The sequence below is a fragment of the Colobus angolensis genome, unplaced genomic scaffold, assembly GCF_000951035.1.
Source record: "Colobus angolensis palliatus isolate OR3802 unplaced genomic scaffold, Cang.pa_1.0 Scaffold1, whole genome shotgun sequence".
In the NCBI taxonomy this organism is placed as follows: domain Eukaryota; kingdom Metazoa; phylum Chordata; class Mammalia; order Primates; family Cercopithecidae; genus Colobus; species Colobus angolensis.
The window spans coordinates 13439434-13461588 of record NW_012110918.1 but is presented as its reverse complement, the minus strand read 5'-3'; the positions used below and the strand labels follow the sequence as shown (position 1 = coordinate 13461588).

At 56.4% G+C, this 22155-nt stretch overlaps 1 protein-coding gene across 4 annotated transcripts in view; it reads right to left on the bottom strand.

Annotated features, from left to right (window-relative positions):
* Positions 1-22155, bottom strand: part of SEPT9 (septin 9) — a 212031-nt gene that overhangs the window by 165323 nt on the left and 24553 nt on the right. For 2 of the 4 annotated variants that reach the window (XM_011953141.1, XM_011953381.1), the window contains exon 2: positions 21204-21260. The exons of 1 other annotated variant lie outside the window; for it this stretch is intronic. In XM_011953141.1, coding sequence (XP_011808531.1) covers positions 21204-21260 — 57 coding nt within the window. Of the gene's footprint in view, positions 1-8387; positions 9218-21203; positions 21261-22155 lie in introns of those variants that run through there. One more of the 4 variants, XM_011953216.1, reaches the window with a different exon arrangement.

Below are 22155 nucleotides of genomic sequence, written 5' to 3'. Positions count from 1 at the left end.
CCTCTAGCAGGCCTCCCTGCCTGCCACCAGCCATTCTCAGCAGCCACAGGGCACTGAGGTCCCACCATAGTGAGGATAAAATCAAGCCCTCACCGGGGCCTCCAAGGCCTGGCATGACCTGGCCCTGCCTGTCTCACTGGTGTCACCACTGCCGTCTCTGACAACACTCTCCAGCCACTCCCACCTTCCCCAGGATCCGACCTCGGGCCCTTCACACCTGCCGTTCCCTTTGCTGGGTTGCTCTTCCCTTGGATTTTGGCCTGGCCGGGTCCTTCTGGTCATTAGAGCTTCAGCTCAGTGTTACCACTGAGGAAGGGCTTCCATTAATTCCCCCTACACACACACAAATACACACCCCTAGCAACCTGTTCTTAGCATCTTCACAGCCCTCGTCCAAAACCATCTATGGATTTGCTCATTTGTGGGCTGCCTGACTCTCGGTTCCGACTGTAAGTAACAAGTGATCAGCGACTGTGTCTTTGTTGCTCCTCATTATAGGCCAAGCACCTAAGAGAGGGCCTGCACATAGTAAGCCTCAATAAACATTCACCAGATAGGCCAGGTGTAGTGGCTCATGCCTATAAACCCAGCACTTTGGGAGGCCGAGCTGGGTGGATCACTTGAGGTCAGGAGATCAGGACCAGCCTGACCAACATGGTGAAACCCCATCTCTACTAAAAATACAAAAATTAACCAGGCATGGTGGCGGGCGCCTGTCATCCTAGCTATTTGAGAGGCTGAGGCAGGAGAATCGCTTGAACGTGGGAGGCGGAGGTTGCAGTGAGCCGAGATCTCGCCACTGCACTCCAGCCTGGGCGACAGAGTAAGAAACCATATCAAACAACAGCAACAACAACAACAACAACAAATATTCACCAGAAGAACTAAAGCAGCCTGCCTGTGTCTAACAGGAACTTAGCACAAGATGAACTCAACCAAAGGACACACACAGCAGGCATTTCACAGCCGACACCTGTTGGTGGAGGGAGATTAGGAAAGTGGGGAGAGGCAATGCCTGGGCACGGGGACACCCTGGGCATGGGGACGCCCAGGGAACGAGGAAACCCTGGGCACGGGGACGCCCTGGGCATGGGGACGCCTCCTGCCACCTGAAGCCCCGCAGCCCCATCACACCCGTCTGTTCCAGCAAATCGGTTCACAGAGCATGTTCAAGTTTCCATGGCAAAGTTTCAGAGCCGGTGCCTCTTCGCTGATTTCGAGGGAGTATTGTTTATTCAGTGCTCAAGTCAGAGTTTCCCCATTTAGACAAAAAAAAAAAAAGAGGAGGGTGGCTCCATGGATGGAGGTATGAGGGCGCCCACAGGCAGAGGGAGGCTCCCGGGCTGAGATCTGTGCCACTCTCTGTCCCAATTTCAAGGCGTAGCCTGGAGCCCAAATCAGTCTCCAAACGTGGGCCGCTGGTTAAGAGGAATCTCCCCACCCACGACCCCCTCCCATGCCCAGCCCCCACCACCCAGAGCATGCCAGCCTTGCCTGCCCTGGCCTTCAGGACCCCCTCAGGGACCCTCAGGCCCCCAGTCAGGGTGGGCTTGAACCAAGGCAGCCCCAGAACCCATGCCAATGCCCTTGCCAATGGGAGACCCTGGGGAGCACCATGTGGGATACATGGGGCCAGGCAGGGGCACACGGTGAACAGCTTCAGAAGCTCTGGCCACTTGGTGTGGACGGGCAGCCCAGAGCAAGAGATGGGCCAGGAAGCTGGAGTGAGCAGGGAGGCCTCAGCCCCTGGTGGAAGCAGGCCGGGTAAAAATAAACTAACCTGAGGACAGCAGCCAGCAAGACCACCACAGGAGGGGTGGTGGGGCGGGGGCGTCCCAGTGGCCCAGGAGAGGGGGGCATTGCCAGAGATAAGGTTGGCAGAGGAAGGCCGGTGCTAGTAGGATTAACTTGCTAGAACAGCTATGGATTATTCTCTTTTTTTTTTCTTTTACACATGTTCCTGGGGCTCATGGAATTTACTGGTTTATTATAAAGGATATTACAAAGGATACAGATGAAGAGAGGTGTAGGGAAAGGTATGGGGGAGGGACGCAGAGTTTCCATGCCCTCCCCAGGCGCTCCACCCTCCAGGAGCCTCCACATGCTCCAGAAGCTCCCCGAACCCCTCCTTCTGCGTGTTTACGGAGGCTTCATTACGAAGGCATGAGTGATTCAATCACTGGCCACTGATGATCAGCTTAACCTTCAGCCCCTCTCGCCTACCTGGAGGTTGGAGGGTGGGGCTGAAAGTCTCAACCTTGTACTTCTACCCAGTCTTCCCTGGGACCTGCCCCCATCCTGAAGCTGGTTAGGGGCTGCCAGCTGGTCTGTCAATCATGAGCATTCAAAAAGACATCACTTTGGAGATTCCAAGGATTTTAGGAGTTGTATGCCAGGAAGTGGAGATGAAAACCGAATGTATATTTCACAACATGACAGTCATTCTCTTTCAACCACAGCCTCCCTTCCTGCCCTGCTGCGGGCCTCAGCCCCCCATGCCCCAGGGCCTTTGAACACATTGCCTGTTGCCTGCAGCGATCCCTGCTGCCTGCCGGGTTTGAGCCTGGTTTACTCCTCACCCTTCTGTGCTCAGCCTGAAGGTCTCCCCCCAGGGCAGTCCTCCTGACCTGGTCCTACGAACCTCAGGTCCTGTCCTGCCGCTGGTCCCCTTTGTCACTCCTGTCACTTCCCATGTTTCACATTTACTGATGCGGTCTTGCACTGGTGCAGTCCCATGAGGGCAAGGACTGGGTCTGGCTTTGCCCTCCATCAGACCCCAGCACCAAGTCCACAGGGAGCACCCAATGCTGAATGAATGAATGAGTGACCAGCAAGGGAGGTTTGTTGTGTCATGTTGGGGTTCAAAGGCTGCTGGGCGGACCACGTGGGTGAGGTTGGGTGGGGAGGGAAGCAGAGATGACCCCTTGGAAGAAGGGGTAGGAGGTGGGGAGGAGGGTGTGGAGTGCTGTGTAAGGATGGCCAGTGCTTCCAGGAGTGACAAGCCAACCCCTAGAGCACCAGGCAGCAGAAAAAGGCTGACACCCTCAGGCCCCACTTCCACTTAGGGACTGAGGCCAGGCCTCCTGGCAGGCCAGCTCCCCGTTGCTAGGAGAGCCCCAGGGGAAGCTTCATCAGCTGCTGAGTTGGTCACAGTGGAACCCATGTGGTGGGTAGGAGGAGTCTGAGGCACAGGGCTTTGGGTGGTGGCTTCAGGACGGAGACTCCTGTCCAGATCATGAGGGGCAGCAGCAGGGATGACCACCTCCAAACAGGAAGCAGACAAAGGCACAGATGGCAGAAGCGGAGGCAGAGAATGAGCTGCAGGGGCATCCCCAGAGGGAGAGCCGAGCAAGGGGACAGCCTGGAAACACTCAGCCTCCATGCCCTGAAGCACAGACAGCTGGTCTCACACGCAGGCCGGGCAGCCACACCACTGAGAATGAGGGGCATGTCTGCAGGGCAGGCCTCAGGACGCCCGGGGCTGGCCCTGCCATCAGCCTAGAAAGGCGGCCCAGGTTTTTCCGGTAGGGTGCATGTCCAGCCAGGTCCTGGGCAGGAGCTGAGACTCCCTGGCTGGCCTGAGAGGGGATGATAGGGCAGGCCCAGCCCGGGACTTCTCCACTCCTCCCTGCTACCCAGCAGAACCAGCTGGGCATGAGAAAAGAAGAGAAGAGAATCAAGAGCCCAGAGCATGAGGCTGGACCAGCCCTTACACCGCATGCAAAAATCAACTCAACCTGCATCAAAGACCTGAACTCAAGAGCTAAAACCACAAAACTCATAGAAGAAAACACAGGGGAAAAGCTTCATGACGTTGCATTTGGCAATGATTTCTTGGTTATGGCGCCAAAAGCACAGGCAAGAGAAGAACAAATAGATAAAGTGGAATGTTATCAAAGTTTAAAACATTTGTATATCAGGCTGGGCGTGGTGACTCACGCCTGTAATTCCAGCACTTTGGGAGGCCGAGACGGGCGGATCACTTGAGGTCAGGAGTTCGAGACCAACTTGGCCAACATGGTGAAATCTTGTCTCTACTAAAAATACAAAAATTAGCTGGGCTTGATGGCAGGCACCTGTAATCCCAACTACTCAGGAGGCTGAGGCAGGAGAATCTCTGGAACCAAGGAGGCGGAGGTTGCAGTGAGCCGAGATCACACCACTGCACTCCAGCCTGGAGAACAGAGTGAGACTCTATCTCAAAAAAAAAAAAAAAACTGCATATCAAAGGGCACTAACAACGTGGTGGGAAGGTAATCCATGGAATGGCAGCAAATCATAGCTCAGATACAGGATGAGTATCTGGATATTCATCTACAGATCTCCTAACACTCAGCAACAACAAAAACAATCATCCAAATCAAATACAGGGAAAGGACTTGAACAGACATTTCTGCAAGAAGATGTGCAAATGAGCAATAAACGCGAAGAGATGCTTAACATCACTAAGCACTGGGGAAATGCAAATCAAAACCACAAGGAGAGACCCCCCCTCACAACCATGAGCTCCAGGCAGGTAGGAAGACGCCTGGTGGGGAGGGGCCGGCTCCATGCTGCCCCCGGAATTCCCACAGAGGCTGCCTGACCCTGACACCTCACCAGGAGCACAGGAACGAGTGGAAAAGGCCGCCGGCCACCCCAAAGGGCCAGAGGGGGCCAGCGAGGGGTCTGGGACATGGAACCATTCTGTGCATCCAGACACACAGGGACAACAGGGGGATGAAAGGTGGCCCCTAAAATTTACATCCACCCAGAGCCTATGAACACGGCCTATTTGGAAAAAGGGTCTTTGCAGACATTATGAAATTAAGGATCTTGAGATGGGACCGTCTTGGATTACCCAGTGGGCCCTAAATCCTTATAAGAGACAGACAGAGGGAGATTTGGGGCACAGAAGGAGGCCCCATGACAACAGAGGCAGAGATCCAGTGATACGGCCACGAGCCAAGGAACACCAAGGGTTGCGGGAGCCGCCAGAAGCTGCCAGAGGCGAGAAGCAGGCTCCCCGTCGGAGCCTCCGGAAGGAACCAGGCCTGCTGATGCCGTGATTTCGGACTTCTGGCCTCCAGAATGGCAAGACAAGAAATGTCTGGTGTTTTAAGACACCCAGTTTGTGGCACTTCGTGATGGCAGCCCCAGGAAACCACTACAGGGACCAGAGTTCCCACAGGGCCGGGCAGGAAGCGGGTGCAGAGTGCGTCAGGCCAGGCCTCTCCCATCGGAGATGGAAAAGCAGAGCTGGAGAGGTTGAGACCGGATAGGCACCCCATGTCCAGGGGTAAGAACTCCCAGGGGACAGCAGAGGCCATCAGGGACAGCAGAGCGAGGGACAGGAGGGAGGGGTGAGGGCTGAGGTACCGCCCTCCGGGGGCCTCGGCTCCCTGCCCATTGGTGACCCAGGAAACCCCTAAGAGGAGCTGGGCTTTACCCTGTGCCACACTGCATGGGGCGGACCCTGGTGGGGACAGACGTCCAGCAACAGCGTGGCTGAGCCCCCTCCAGGACCCTGGGCCTGCATTCATCACCATGCACAGACGTCCACGCCCTCTTCCTGCAACTCTCCCTCGTGGCCTGTTTCTAGCCTCCCAGCCCAACGGAGCTCCCCAGTGGAAAGTTCCCTTCTTGGAGACTCTCTCCCTGCTGAAATACAAGCTCTTGGAACAAGATAAAACTGCTTAATTTGTAAAAGCCACAAAGCCGGTCCAGAACAAAAAAAAGCTCCGACCCTTGGCTGGAAGGAGTGGCCTTCCATGCCTCAGCGGCCAGTCACTGCTGCATGACTCACGCTGGCCCTGCTGACGAACCCTCCAGCACCTTCCCAGGGGAAGGCCACAGGCCCCAGGGAGGGTGGGAGAGTACTCAGGCCCCCGTGACAAACCAGACCGGAGCCAGGCACTGCTGACAGAGGGACAACGGAGAGACAAGAGGGCAGGTCTTGGGGCTCCTAAGCCTTCCCTGGGGCCGGCAGACCACCATGGACTCACCAGGGTAGGACCACCCCCTCCCACAAACCCTTCCTGGGCAGCTACAGGGCAGCCTGAGCTGGACACGCCTCACACACCAGCCCAGTGGGGCATGAGGCACCCACAGCCACGTCTGGAAGCCAGCGGGCCGGCATCTGCCAGGCAGGCCTCTGTCACACAGGCACGGCATCCTCCCCACGCTCCTCCTCAGGCCAGAGCACGCGTGGGGATCAGAGCAGCTCTCGCAGTGGCTTGCGGCCTGACAAAGTGGCATAAGCCACACCCTGCGAAGAGGAAGAGCCCCTCGGCGAGGGAAGAAGTGCCCACAAAACTCAGGACATGCGCAGAAGCCCGCGGGGAGGAGGGGGCGCTGCCTGGGGCCGGGCTGCTCCCACCCCTCACATTGCAGATTACGGAACTGCGGCCCAGAGCTGCGAAGTGGCTTGCTCAAGGCCACCCAGCAGGGACAGGAAGGAACTCACTTCCCCAGGGACTGTTCGGGAGTTCAGTGACAATTAAAGACCAGTGCTAAAGTTTGCCCGGACAAGAACCTCGTTAGGGAAACAGCTCGGGGATTCTCGTGTTCATTCGGAAGGCAGCCAGTTTACAACTGAGTTTTTAAAAATGTACGTTTTCTTACATGAAAACACATCTGAATGGGATTTTGTAGAAAGCATCTTTCATCAAGGCACAGCCCGAGGGGAGGTCCCCGCTTCATCCCTGGCTGTGCTGTCCTTGGCCAAGGGCAGCAGGGATCAGAGTGGTCTCTGGGGCACAGCGCTGACTGCTTTCAAAGAGTGTTTTGTTCAGTTCATGAAAAGCTTGTGTTTGGTGAGCCTGGGAGGGTGCCATCACTTCCAGCTCCCCAGGGAGCACCACCCCCTAAACCCACGCCTCTCTGCCCAGCTCTCAGATCCCCTGCTGCTCACCCATCTGGGCCTTGGCTGGATCATCTATAAAATGAAGGCCGCACCTGAGGCTCCCCGAGGCCCCTGCCAGCCAGGCGGATGAAGTGACGTCCTCCCGGGGCTGGTGGCCGAGAAGGCAGGGGACCCACTGTGGTCTGGTGGGGTGGTCACTCCGAGGACGGCTCCACTGTGCAAGCCTGATGAAGGCCCCTCTCCGTGCTCCCTGCCCTGCGGCTCCTGCTGGGCCGAGAGCAGGACACTGGGCTCCACAACCACCCATCCCAGCGGGCCTGAACCCCCAAGCTCAAACAGATAAGATGCGGTTTCACTGCCGCCCCAGCCTTCTGCCCGTCTCCCCTGGCCTCCTCCTGAGGTCCGCCTACTGTGCCCAACCGGGCGTGCTCAGTGGCACAACACACACCCGCTCCACCAGTCCCAACATCACATCAAGATGTGGCCCTGGGAGCAGCGGTGGAGGGGACCGCGCGTCCTATAGAGGAGTCACCGAGATGGGCCTCCCTCTCTCAGGCCTCTCAGGGACCCCCCAACACACACATAGGGGCAACCAACAGACCAGGGCCCAAGGCACTTAGGGGTTTACACTCTTAACGACCCCTGCTCCATGGCCCATAGGTCACTTCAGAATACCCAAAGCCTGGAGCGTGGTTCAACCACCCCATATCTCCCAGCCCTGGGCTCAGAGGTCGGCATGGGCAGCAGAAACTGTCATCAGTGCTAATTACCAATGACGGTTCTGGCCACGTGCGATGGCAGCCACAGCACTGCACGTGAGTGAAGAGACCGAGGAGGCTGGGCCTGGGAGGAAGGGCCTGGAAAGCTGGGGTGAACTAAAGGCACAGGAACCCCCTTTCTCTTCATTTGCCGGTTCACACCCCGATGGGTCTGTGCCCGCTGCAAGGGGGCTGCCAGCGTGCATGGACACACGCACACACATGCACACACATATGCACACGTGCACACACGCACACACACGCCGGGCTCCTCTGAGCGCCGGGAGCTTCCCCCTCTATAATCAACTGCCGGGAAGGCACAGAAATGCTATTTTAGGTAGGAGACCGAGGCAGCCTTGAAGACAGACTTTGGCTGGAGGCAAAAAACAAACCACACAGTGGACAAACAAACCACTGGCCAGGTCCAAGCGCCGCCGCCCCAGACCCGAGCCAGGGGGGCAGGTCCCCCACGCCCTCCCCAGGTTTTAGCGCCAACAGCCTGAGCGTTGAGAGTGGCCATGACATGCAAGAGTGGCACACTGGAAAATGAAAGGGAAGTAGCCAGGAGAGAGGAGAGCCGAGTTGAAATAAAAGCCAGACTCAGGAGAGCTTAGCTTCTGAGACGGCGTTCGTCCCACGAGCTTGGAACCGCCAAAAAGAAAAGAAATATTTCTGTGAAAAATGAGCAAAAGCGCCCCTTGCATGCTTATTCCCCCCAAGCATAAATAAAGCCCCGAGTCCAGGGCAGTGGGGGGCGGCCGATGGGGACGGGGCTGTCTGCCTACCTGAGATCCGGTCCCTCTCCATTCCTACGGATATATTTAGCAGCGGCGGGAGTCCCGGCGTCCCGCTCAGAGGCGGCCTCCCCTTTCTCACCCCCGTCGCCCTCCCTCTCTCAGCCTCCTCCTCCTCCTCCTCCTCCTCCTCCTCTAAAAACACTCTTTGTCTGGTCTAATTTCTTCAATCTGTTGCAATCACGAATGCATCCGAATTACCACATTTCCATGTGCTCATCATATGTTTGTGCTCCAAACTGAAGTAGCATTGTCTCTTCAAAATGGGAGGAAAAACGGAGCAAAGGAGAGAAATCCAAAAAGAGGAGGCAGGAGAGAGGGCCCGAGGTGGGCCCCGAGGAGTCCGGCAGCCCCCCGGGTCTGCCTGTGAGAGTCCCAGAGTCCTGGCCGCCCAGTCTGGTCGGTGGCTGCAGAGGTCCCGAGTGCGGCTTCCGGCAGCCTCCTCTCTCCACCTCCTCCAGCCCCCGCCGCCCCGAGGCTTGCTGCTCCTTTTTAATATCCACTTGGAGATGCTTAACTTAGACTCTTGGAAACCAACTCAGAGAGTCAAATTCCTGACGACTTCCAAAGTCTTTCATTTTCCCCGTCCCGCGATGCTACGATTTCCTTGGGTTTAAGTGTTTAAAAAGCCCAGTTCCTGCGTGCCTTCCTCCGTCCTGGGCTAGCCCAGCCTTTCTTCACCCCGCACCCCAACGTGGCTGGGCGGGAGGAACGGCTGTGCCTCAGGCCAGCGTGCTGAGAAAAGGTTCTGGAGCACCTGCCCAGGAGGAACCCTGAGAAGTCACCCCGCTCTGTCCCGTTAGCCTGTGGTGACAGAGGCAGTTGCCGTCCCCGCCCAAGCAGAGGGCGAACGGGATGGGGACTTCCTGGATGATTCCCACCACACACGCATGAGTCAGTAAGTCTCCAGCCGTCCCCTGGGAGGGAGCGAGTCTTCCTCTCCAGGAACTCGGGGCCCCACTGGGGGATCAGTGCTGTTCCCCACTGTTCATCCGGGGTCCTCAGAGGCTGCTTACCTGGGGGGTCCCCAGCAGCACATGGTCAGTGTCCATGCTGAGGCCAAGGGCTCAGCAGAGCAGGTGGGGGCCTGCAGTGTGGGTCCCTGGGTGGGGAAGGGGGCATCCTCTCTGTCTTTAAGCTTCACCTCAAGGGTTCATTCAAACCTGAGACACAGAGGCCGGTTCTGTTGGCCCAAGCCTGTTTAAAGAAAATGTGTGTTCGTGCCAAGGCTGAGAACTCAGGCAATCTCTCTGAAAACTCCAGATTGTCAGCTTCTGTTGAGAAAGGGAGGACGCCTGGCTACACCACAGAAGCCTTCCTGCCTGGCCACACAGGGCTGGTGTAAGACTGCTCTGCCCTTTAGACAAAACAGTTCCCAGTTTGCGCTGCTCCCCAAGGCCCCCACACAAATTTCCAATATTTGCACCCCTCCACCTCGACACACCCCGCAGGCCTCTGAGTTTACAATCCCTGCCCCACAGAGCCAGGTGAGTTACCTGTGACCAGGTGAGGCCCATGCACAGCCCTCAGCTAGATGACAGTGCCAAAGGCCCTGAAATGCCACTTCAGGCCACAGTCCCGTCCACTCTCTGCCTGGGATAGGACCCGAAATGCAGTCTCCTTTGGCAGAAAGGACGTCTTCTTGGGGGGGTGGGGAGGACCATTCCCAGCCTTCTGGGAGACATCAAGCAACCCCCTCCTCCTAAAGAGCCTGGAGGACAGCCCCACAGGCAGCCAGGCAGTGAGGGAGATGGGGACAGCATCTCAGCTGAGGTGGGAGGCTGGGGAGGGAGGGAGGGATCACGGGCACTAGAGAAGGCTGAATAATGGCCCCAGGGATAGCACGTCCTAATCCCTAGACCTGCAAATGGGACCTTGTTTGGAACAACGGTCTTTACATCTGTGATTCAGTTGCGGATCTTGCTGTGGCGAGAACACGTGGATGGTCCAGGTGGTCTCTAAAGGCAATCTCGGTGCTCACACAAGACAGGGGCAGCGGGAGATTCGACGCAGACAAGGATGGTCAAGTGGAGATGGGGCCCGGAGAGATATGAAGATGCTGGTGTTGAAGGTAAGGGCCATGCAACCACAAGCCAAGGGACGCCCACAGCCACCAGAGGCTCGAAGGGACAGGAGATGAAGGCAGTGGCCCCCAACCTTTTTGGCACCAGGGATCAGTTTCATGGAAGACAATTTTTCCACAGACCAGGGAGTGGGGAGATGGTTTCGAGATGTTTCAAGTGCATTATATTTATTCTTTTATTTTATTGAGACAGAGTCTTACTCTGTTGCCCAGGCTGGAGTACAGTGGCACACTCAGTTCACTGCAACCTCTGCCTCCTGGATTCAAGTGATTCTTCTGCCTCAGCCTCCCAAGAAGCTGGGATTATAGGCGCCTGCCACCCTACCCGGCTAATTTTTGTATTTTTAGTAGAGATGGGGTTTCACCATGTTGGCCAGGCTGGTCTTGAACTCCTGACCTCGTGATCTGCCAAGCTTGGCCTCCCAAAGTGTTGGGATTACAGGCGTAAGCCACCACACCTGGCTTTTATTTTTTTATTTTTTGAGACAGAGTTTCACTCTGGGATTACAGGTGTGAGCCACCACACCCGGCCACAAGCACACTGTACTTATTGTGCACTTTATTTCTATTATTATTACACTGAAATAATTATACAATTCACCACAATATAGAATCAGAGGGAGCCTGAGCTTGTTTTCCTGCAACTAGACGGTCCCATCTGGTAGTGATGGGAGACGGTGACAGATCATCAGGCATTAGATTCTCGTAAGAAGCCCACAACCTAGATCCCTCACATGCACAGTTCACAATACGGTTCGCGCTCCTGTAAGAATCTAACACCATGGCTGATCAGACAGGAGGCGGAGCTTGGGCAGTAATGTAAGCAATGGGGAGTGGCTGTAAATACGGATGAAGCTTCGCTCGCCTGCCAGCCACTCACCTCCTGCTGTGCAGGCCAGTTCCTAATAGGACACACACAGGGGTGGGAACCCCTGCCCTAGAGCCTCCAGAGGGCTGTGCCCAGGGGACACCCTGATTTCAGCCTGGCGACCCTGATCTCGGACGTGTGGCCTGCAGAGCTGTGAGAGGATGGCTGGGCGTTGTTGCGACCCAGCCAGCTTGTGGCCACTCGTTAACAGCAGCTGTGGGAAACTGATGTAGCAGCACAGACAGAGCCAGGGCTCAGCTCACTGGAGCTGCTTTCTGTTATTCTATTTCTTCCTAAAACATTGTATTAAGCCAACCACTAATAACCACCGACTCCGATCGGCAGGAATCGCAGAGGTTTCTTGGTTTGTTTCTTTAATCCCTTTTCCAATTTTGAAATAACATTTCTTGTTGGTTTTTCTGATTATAAATGTAATATCTTTTGTTGTATTGAGTTTAGCAACAAGAGAAAAAGTATAAAGCAGCAACCCCAGCTGGGCAAGGTGGCACGCGCCTGTAATCTCAGCACTTCGGGAGGCTGAGGCGGAAGGATTGCTTGAAGCCAGGAGTCCGAGGCTGCATCGAGCTATGATCGCGCTACTGCAACCCAGGCTGGGTGAAAAGAGTGAGACCCTGTCTCAAAAAAAAAAGGAAGAACACCCATTAACCTCACTCAAGACTCTCCACACAAACTCCCGCTGTGGGGCAGGGATGCCCAGGAAGGCCCCACCAGGCTCTGACCCAGCCAGGCTGGCGGTGGGAACTTGGGAACAGCCCCGAGTGAGGGGCCGGGCTACGACGAGTTCATTCACCCGGCCACCTCCCGCACGCTGTGCACACTATGGGTTTGACGGCCAGGGCTGGAGCGCTTGCTGAGCGCGGCCTTGACCCTCAGTTTTACCCAGCGTGGTTTGGCCTGAGGTCTATCTCCCCTCCGTGCCTGAAAATCCAAACATCTTGGCCCAGGCAGGGGATCACTTGAAGTGGAAAACCTGGCAGCACCGATTGGCTGTGAAGAGGCAGGAGTTAGTCATGAGCCAGCTGGGAGGCGAGTGCGGAGGTGGTGGGGTAAGGCCAGCCGAGGGTGGGGGAGGCGAGGGGCCAACCTCTCACTGCCCACGGTGTCTCAGCCTCCATGAAAGCATTAAGGGGGCACCTCACCAGGCCAGCGCAGACCCAAGCCCCTGCAGTGGATCCCCCGTGGTCCCTCCCTCCAGAGGAACACTGAAGTGGTTTCTGTGGTCCCGTCTTAGATTCAGAGGCACAGTTGCATACTAAACGCACTGAGTAATCCTGCAGTGAGGGAGCCAGGCTGGGTTTAACCCACCTTTTCCCAAATTGGACCAAAGGTTGCTGTCCCGGGAAGGAAGGGCCCTCAGGGCCACGGCTTTGGGAAACTCTAGTTGTGCTAGCCTGTGAGCCCAGTTCCCGGTCACCCCAGCCTGCCGATACCCTGGAGTGGGCACTGTTACCCAAAAGCCCCTTCCAGACAGTTCTCAGGGCAGCATCTCTGTCCTTCACCCCCATAGACCCCTGGCCACTTTTTTGTGACATCAGCATCATTGGTTCACAGCTCCTCTTAATTGCAAAGTAGGGCTCAGCGGGCACAGTGGGGCCTGGCAGGGCGGGAAGGAAGAGCGAAGGCCACTTTGTCTCCAATGGCACTGGCCGGGCTCCGGAAAGGCCAGAACCCACAGAAAGGAAGGAAGTGTCACACTCAACCTGCTTTGCCTCAGCCTGGGGGCATCTTGTAGAAAGAAGTTAGGTGGTCGTTCTTTACTCTCTGGCTTGGCCTAGGAACTACTTCTTTTCCAAGACGCTATCAAATGCCTCCTCCATCAGGAAGCCTTCCCTGGTTGCCTCCTCCACTCCTGTCTTGCCCCAGAACATGGCCTGGCCCTCACAGACAATCCTGACATCAGAGCCTTCTTAGTAGAGATTTTCCTTCTCCATGGAAATTCATACTCCAAACCAAATATGTGTGTAGACTGAGCCCCTGTTCCCACGTGAAACAAAAGTGAAAGGTACGGGTCACTTTCTCACAACAATCTGGGCTCCATAGGGGCCCAGTAGGAGCCGGGTGCAGTTCAGCTGCCCCAGGCGCACCATCCCGGGCACTAGTGCCTCTGCCCGCCTCCACGAACCACAGCTTCATCCCCCGGTACCCAGAGGGGAGGGGACACATGCCAGGCATTCCCCAGGGTGGCCTGTGCTCCCTATACCAGGCCAGGAGGACCTGGGGCTGGTCCAGCCATGCAGGGAAGGAGCAGGCGATCCAGGAGATGCTGATGTGGGCAGCAGGGGCCTTCAGGAAAGAGGCTTTGTAGGATCGGCACCACCTTGCTCCAGGCGCACACACGGGGGAAGGGTCCTGCGCGGAGGTGGAGACAAGGCGTCTCAGGCTGAAAGGATGCTTTCTGACACTCCGGGCTCGGATTTGTTGCCATCTTCCATGTCCCCTCACCTAACACAAGTTCCAGTAAATCCTCCATGCTGAGTACCAAGCTATAGAGGATGCACAACCTCTCGCTTTAAAAAGTGACTTCCTGCTGGGAGTGGTGACTCACACCTGTAATTCCAGCACTTTGGGAGGCCAAAGTGGGAGGATCACTTGAGGCCAAGAGTTCAAGACCAGCCCGGGCAACATAGAGAAATCCCATCTCTACAAAAAGAGTCCAGGCACAGTGGTTCACACCTGTAATCCCAGCTACTTGGGAGGCTGAGGCAGGAGAATCACTTGAACCCAGGAAGCAGAGGCTGCAGCGAGCCAAGATCATGCCACTGCCCTCCAGCCTGGGCAACAGAGCAAGACTCTGTCTCAAAAAAAAAATTTTTTTATTTGAGGGCCCCTTCTTCCTCCCTTTGCCCAGGCTGGAGGGCAGCGATGTAATCACAACTCACTGTAGCCTCAGCTTCCAGAGTAGCTGGAACTACAGGGGTGCACCACCACGCCCAGCTAACTGTTTGTATTTTTAGTTGAGACAAGGTCTCGCCATGTTGCCCAGGTCTGGAGCACCTGAGCTCAAGTGATCCTCCCACCTCAGCTCCAAAAGTACTGGAATTACAGGCATGGGTCACCATGGCTAGCCTGAAGACATTTCTTTTAAGAATTAGGCAGGCATGGTGGCACACAACTGTAGTCCCAGCTAGTTAGGAGGCTAAGGCGGGAGGATCCCTTAAGCCCGGCAGGTCGAGGCTGCAGTGAGCTATGACTGTGCCACAGCACTCCAGCCTGGGGGACAGAGAAAGACCCTGCCTAAAAAGAAAAAAGAAAAACAAAAAAAGACTTTTCCATTCATTTCCTGCTCATCCTCAGACAACCACTGAAGTTCGCTTCCCTGAATTAAAAGTGAAGGAGCTCCGTCCTGGACTCCCTCCTGCTGACCCTGCTACTGTACCTGCCAGCAGAGCCGGCCAAGACCCTCCAGGCTGGCCCCAGCCTGGCCCGCCTACAGCCTCCCAAGCAAGACGGATTCCCGGGCTGAGGCCAGCTGCATTCCTCTCCGGAATCTTTCTCCACTTTTTATTGTGCCTCGAGCTTTGGCTGTTCCTAAATAAATACAATCCAGCTATCTCTGCCCTTGGGGCTGCTGCAGGGTTTACTGGTGCAAACCGCCTGGGCAGGCCTGTTGCTTTAGGAGTCCTTCCAGGTCAGCGTGGAAGGAAACCAAGACAACGGGGAGAAGCAGCCCGGCCGGGCCCAATTCCACTCTCACAGCCTCGTGCTCAGCCATCCGTCCGGGCTGTAGCCTGACAGGAGCCAGAGCTGGCGCTCCATTCCTAGAGGGGGCCCCCAACTGCCTGTGCAGAGTGAGGGAGGTCTAGGGGTGCAGAGGCCAAGGGCCCTTGCAGAGTTTGCCCCAGGCCCCCTGAGTTTAAGCTTCTCTGCAGCCAACAGAAAACTGCCCCAAAAGCGGGTGTCTTTCATCCTCCCTGCTCAGTAGGTGCCCAGTAACCATTCGCTGGATAAACAATGAATTTACAGATCCAACGTGAAGATGATCTAAACCGCCCATAGAACTTTCCGCAATGATGTCAATGTTCTGTATCTGCTGTGGTCAATATGGCAGCCACATGTGGCAGTGAAAGCTTGCAATGTGGAAGGGCTACCAAGGAAGGCACAGAGTTTCGCATTTAGGTTAAATAATTTAAACTTAAATAGTCACAAATGCCTAGCGCCTGTCCTGTTACACAGACCCTTTTTGTCACCTTCTTCTCCTCCCTGGAGACACCGCATTTGCCATCAATTTCTTACCCAGGAGGCAAACAGAGAAAAGCTACTCTTTAGCCAATGCAAAAGAAGGCCCATATTTGCATTTTAAGCTAGTTTTTTGGCCAATTCTCCCAAGCATCTCCTATCAAGGTCAGTCCAGCAATATTTCCTAACTGCCTGCCACACACCAGGAGAGCATTCTGCCCCGGCTCTGGTCCGAGGCTGTGGAGGACACAGAAATAACCAAGGCCAAGCTGATAGAAGGGGTGTGACAAGATGGCCCAAAGTCACCCTGAGCCAGCTGGGTCTAGGAGCATGGAAGCCCTGCTTTCCAGAGGACAAGTGGTAACCCATCCAGAGAGGTCCGAGCACTCAGAGCCAGGAGCGCAGAAGCAGCAGGGGGCTCCAGGCTGGAAAGCAGTATCAGGGTCAGGCTGGGCGGCAGCACAAATCCACACTCGAGGCTTGCGGGCCTCGAAACTAAGAAACTACAGTAAGAAACCACAGAAACTAAGGGCTCTGTAAGTAAGAAGACCAGGCCCAGGTCTATTGTAAATGATTGGGTGGAGGGATCCTATCACCGGGTCCCCAGCACAGAGGAGGGAAGCGGTAATCGGCCTCGAAATGTTGGCTGTGGATAGGAAGGAGCCACAGCAGGACAGGGGTGGGGAGGATGGCACCCGCTGGTCCAAGGAGAGATGACAGAGGCCCAACCAAGACATGACCATGACCAGGGCAGCCTGTCCAAGGGCCAGTATGTGGAGGGTGAGTTGATGAGATCTTGGCAGCCTGTTGACCTGGGGGTGCTGGGGAGGCAGAGGTCAAGATCAACTCTGAGATTTCCTGCTTGTGAACCTGGGTGGGTGGCAAGGCTGACATCAGAGAAATAGAGGAAGAGCGGGTAGCTATGGGTGAGAAAGGAAGTAACGAGCTAGGGGTGCCACAGGAGCCCAGGGGCAAGGTCCTCAGGCAGCCAAGATGCTGGTGGTCTCTTCCACAGCCAGCTCCCTGCACGTGGCACACTTTTGTCTGCATGGCTGGGCAGGGGGGACCTGTTTGTCCGACTCACTTTGAGCAGCTACTCTGTGCACCAAGGCAATGTGGCACGGTACCCTGGGGAAGTAGCGAGGAGGCACTGCCCAGGCCCCACCCCTCTGGCATTTTCTGTCTCCTGGGGATGGTGGCAGTTAAATAAGTGACAGCCAATTGTCAGGAGAGTTGGGCTCTGATTCACCGGGTGGGGCCGGGCACTCCTTCCGGAAGAGGCGTGGGAACTGGCGTAGGATGAAGGGAGGGAGCGAGCACCAGCCCAGGCCCCGCTCCTGCAGGGCCCTTTTCACACCTCCTTGTGCAGGCGTCCCCTGTGAGGGCAGAGACAGCTACAGCGCTTGAGGGAGACTTCCTGCGGGCGGGGGTGGCCCATCCACAGCAGCCAGGTAGGGAAGCGCATCAGTGTCCCGTGGCTGCCATAACGGACCACAGCTGTGGGGCTTGAAAAAATGGAAGCGGGTTCTCTCCCAGTGCTGGAGGCCAGAGGTCCAAAATCAAGCTGTCAGCAAGGCCACATTCCCCAGGAAGGCGCTGAGGTGGGGTGGGGGGTCCTTCCTTGCCTCTTCCCAGGCGCTTCCTGGCCTGGGGCTGCATCACTCCAGCTTTGCTGCTGCCTTCGCATGGCTCTTCCCAGTGCGTTTGTGGCCTCTGCTTCTTTTAAGGACATCAGTCATTGGATTTAGGGTCCATCCTGATCCAGAATGACCTCATCTCAAGATCCTTAACTACTTACATCTGCAAAGACCCCATTTCCAACTCCCAGGTCACATTCTGAGGTTTTTGATGGACATGAGTTTGTGGGGGACACGGTTCAACCCAGGACAGAAGGGATGACAGGGGCACTGGGGACGAGGCCACGCACCCCAGAGGCATTGGAAGATGGAGGAGCAGGACCCAGAGACACGGGATGTCAGGCAGAGGAGTTGGCGCCGGGGACTGAGGGCCAGAGGGAAGGAAGCTCAGGCACCAGTGAGATGAAATGCTCCGTGCACCGTGGGAACCAGGGCAAAAGTCAGCTGGACGCTCAGTCAGGGAGGCGGCTGCCCAGAGAGGCTGACTGAGGCACAGAAAATGGGCGAATATGGGAGAGCCTAGCAGAAGGCCACTCGGAAGGGCGCAGTGGTAACATCTAGAAGGGCTGAGGAGCGCATCCCCGCAGTCCAACCAATCCACCTGGGGAAACACACGTTCCCGGCAGCGCTAATGACAGAGAAGACCTTCAGTGATGTCACCAGTGGGCCACGGGACTGGCAAACTCTGCCTCCCCACACGGACGAACACTCGCTAGCTGCCAAAATAAATGAACCAAGGCTAAGTGGATCTACACGGATACATCTCCACGCCATCACGCTGTGGGCACAAGCAGGGCAGCCACTGACTCCAGTCAGGCACCGAGGACACGATGCTGACGACAGCATTTAAGAGGCAAGAGACCTAGGCTGTTCAGACACACGATGCTGGCGACCGTATTCAAAAGGAGACCAGGCCGGATGCGGTGGCTCACACCTGTAATCCCAGCACTTTGGGAGGCCGAGGCAGGTGGATCCCCTGAGGTCAGGAGTTTGAGACCAGCCTGACCAACATGGTGAAACTGTGTCTACTAAAAATACAAAAAAATTAGCCAGGCATGGTGGCGGGTGCCTGTAATCCCACCTACTGGGGAGGTTGAGGCAGAAGAATTGCTTGAACCCAGGAGGCAGAAGTTGCGGTGAGCCGAGATGGCGCCACTGCACTCCCGTCTGGGCGACAGAATGAGACTCTATCTCAAAAAAAAAAAAAAGAGGAGACCTAGGCTCCTCAGACACACCACCGCCCAGCGCAGACATGCCTGCCCAATCCAGGGGGGAGCCCTGCAGCGGGAGCAGGGCTGGGATGGAGAGGCTCACCCAGGGCTGGGCTACACCTGCAATGTCTCACTTCTTAAGCGGGACAGTGAGTACACAGGTGTTTTGTTATCTTATTCTTTACATTTTTTTTTTTTTTTTTAGCTCTAACAATTCCATTTTTTTAAAAAAAAAAGGAGAGAAAGTGTGTGAGCTGACCAACCAAAGGGTTGATCATGGTGTCATTTAAGCTCTTGCCAGAAATGTCATCCCTGGCCCAGTCCCAAACACAGCCTCGAGAAGAGCCTTTGTCCTTCTGGGGAGGGCAAGAGTCCCAGACATAGGAGACTGGCCAGATGTGGATCTACAGAGAAGTTGGGTTGGGAGGACGGGATGGCAGACAGTCATCTGGGGAGTGTCCAGTGGGGAGGCCTGAGATGCTGGGACGTCTAGGAATGAACTCCTGCCTGGACCAAGGTCTCAGCAGCAGGGAGGCAGTGAGAAAGACAGAAGCCAAGATGAGGAAAGGGTGTCTCAGGCCAGAGCCCACAGAGGCCCACAGAGGGAGGACCCCGTGTGTCAGCAGGCAGTCCCACGCAAACCCAGATCACCAGCTTGCAGCTTTGGGCTTCAGCAAATTATGCCTTAGGCTTCCAAGCTGAGCTGTGATTGCGGCTGCCAAGTGCTGATGGCACAGAACCAGCCGGTCTAAGCAGAGGGAAGCAACCGCCGAGGGAGGCTGTGTCCATGCAGCCCAGGGTGCCAGGCTCCCAAGAGGCAACCCCCACAAGCACTGGGGGACCCTCCCCACCCATTCCACCAGAAGCTGGCCAATGAGAGGGAGGGAGATGGAGAGGCAGATCAGATGCGGAACCTGAGAAAAGCTCCCCAGAAACACAGCAGTGGCTGGGCTGTCCAGTGGCTAGTGCCCAACATGACTGCAATAGGCGGGGCCCCTCTTAACCACGGCGCCGAATCATGCAGCTGCCCAGGGGCCTCCAGCCAGAGCGTCACCCCGCTCTCCCCACATACAGTCCCTGCAAGGGACCTCACATGCACCCACGTGGACACGGCAGTCCACATAGCCACACAAGGTCCCACATCACCCACATGTACACGCCATCCCCTCCACTCCCACTTCCTGTAAAAAGCCACCGTCTCCCCGCTCCAGGCCTGGGGGTGCACAGTCCACAGGCGCTGCATCCACCTCTGGAGGGCAGACTTAGGAGGGGTCCGTGCTGTCCCCACAGAAGCCAACTCAGGATCAGAAGCAGACTTCGGGTATAGAATTCTGGGGTCTCAGGTAGCCAGTGTGGTCTGGAACTGTTCCGTTTCACAGCCACTAGCCACATGTAGATACAAGTGGAAATCCATTTAAAATAAATCAATAATTCTATGCAAGTAAATGAGTGGATAAAATAAACTTAAACATTTAGACTTCGAGTGTGCAGCAGACCCAGGTGGTCAAGCGACTACCATACAGGATGGCAGGGTAGAGATGTACGGAACAGAGCCACCATCACAGAAGATTCTATTAGCCGGGGCTGGTCTAGAGCACGGAGGTGGGGGCTGCAGATGGGCACATGCCTTGCCCCCGTGAGTGCCTTGTCCTGGCAGGACGGCTGTCTCACCTAGTTCTGAAGGCAGCCCTGGCCCACAGGTGCTCTATTTGTGTGGATTTGACTCCGGGTCCGTGTCCTTTGGTAACTTTGTCTCCTCTAGAATGGCTAATTCATGAAGGCACAGTCCCTGCCTGTCTGCCACCATGATGGCAGCCAGGGGTCTGGCACCCAGTTGGCCCCCAGCACATATGCACAGATGACCACGCCATCTCTGTCCTTCTCGGAGCTCCTCATCTCCTAGGGGAGGTAAGTTCATTCATTGCTGTGACCCATCATCCTCTCCAAATAGAAAAGCCACTAGATGGGCACCTGTCCCAGCCTGGCCGCTGCAAGTGACAGCCAAGAACCATGTAGGCTCCTGGGAACAGAGGCACTTATGGCCACACTGGGGTCAGGCAGGGGAGATCGGGGACACCCAGTGGGGAGAAGACGACGCGCAGACTCAGTCCTGGGGGGCAAGGGCTGGAGGCAGAGCCCTGACCTCTCTGTCCCACTGCTCTGCCCAGGCTGTACCCGGTGGTTGGTAGAGTCCCTCCAAGCCTGTGAGCTGTAACTCCTGTCCTGGATGGCCAGCCCCAGAGCTCTGATAGGTGCCTCTGTTTCCCCTTCCTACTGGTGAGTGTGGAAAATTTCCAAACACATGGAAAAAGCAGAAAGAATAGCACAGTGACCACTGCCAGAGGCCCACTTATTTCCTCCTAGATAACACCGGCCATATCTGCTCTATCCTGGAGCATCTTCCACCCTGCAAGGTTGCAGGGAGCCCATGGATACTGAACCAGCACCGAGAGTCCCACAGCCAAAGCCACCTGTCCATGGTGCGCCTGTCCCCTCAGCACCTCAAACCAAACCATCCAGCCCTATCTATCTCCTGTTCTCTCCTCTGTCCCGCACACACGGGCCTGCTCCCTGAGCCTGGGAGTTGCCGACTCTGCCCCCACAAGGATCATCTCCAGCAGGGCAGCGTCAACAGGCCCGGAAGCCACCTGAGTCCAAAGCCGTCAAAGACAGCATCTCCCTGGGAAACGGGCAAGTGGCCCCACTCATCCAGGGAGGCCAGGTGGGGAGGCAGGTCCTGGACCAGAAGAACGAAGGACCGCAGCACAAACACGCCCATGAGCTGGGGCCGGGGTGGAGCGAGCCACCTACCTGGGCCACTGGGGTCACCAAGCCTCCGGAGCCGGCCACTGGAGGTCCGCGTGCCTCCTAAAGACAGAGACAAAGGGCAAAGGTCACACAAGGCCACTGGCGCTCTCCCTCTGAGCGGATGGTTAACACCGGGAGTGTCCTCACCTCTGCTCCTGCTGTGAGTTCCAGAACCAGAAACGGGGCCCATTTGGGGGCAGAGGCCCTACTCCCCCAGGTAACCCTGGACCCTGGAGGGATGACAGCCACTGCTGTCTGGCTGCTGGTGGGGCTCTGGGCCAAACCCTCACACACAGCCTCCCCAAGCCGCACTGCTTCCATTTTGCAGATAAGGAAGCTGCGTCTCCACAGAGTGTCACTTGTCCGTGGCCACACAGTGAATGACAATTGCACACAGGTGAGCCCACGTCCACCAGACTCCAAACTGGGCTGTGCCCAAGTGTGTCTCTGCTGGACGGAGTCTCCTCCTTCCTCCGTGTCCACCCGTCTTATGAACCGGGGTTTCCCTACACCAGAGTCTACGACTCACGGGCAGTCCTGATCCAGCTCCCTTCACTCCCAGGGCTGGGTGCAGCTGGGCTGGATTTGGGGATGGAGTGGGACAGCCTATTTTTTCCTTTTGCCCCAGGAGGGAACAAAAACGGAACCTCAGATTAATGCAGCCTCCCGCGGCACGCGCTCCCTCTGCCCACACACAGGCCTTGGCCTGGGGCTGCTCGTTGGAGAGGCTTATGGCAGGCAAGTCCTAACTCGAGGAGATTTGCCAAGGTGCTACGCCGAGCAAACCCGAAAGGCTGCCAGGAGGAGTGGCCCTGGGAGCACAGGCAGCCACTCTTGCTGCAGAGCACGGCGCTCTGGGGATGTCCGCTGGGCAATGCCGTACAGCCACCCTTCAGAGAGCTTCAGGGGACACACCACCAGCCCAGACCCACCAACAGTGAGATAAGGGATCAGG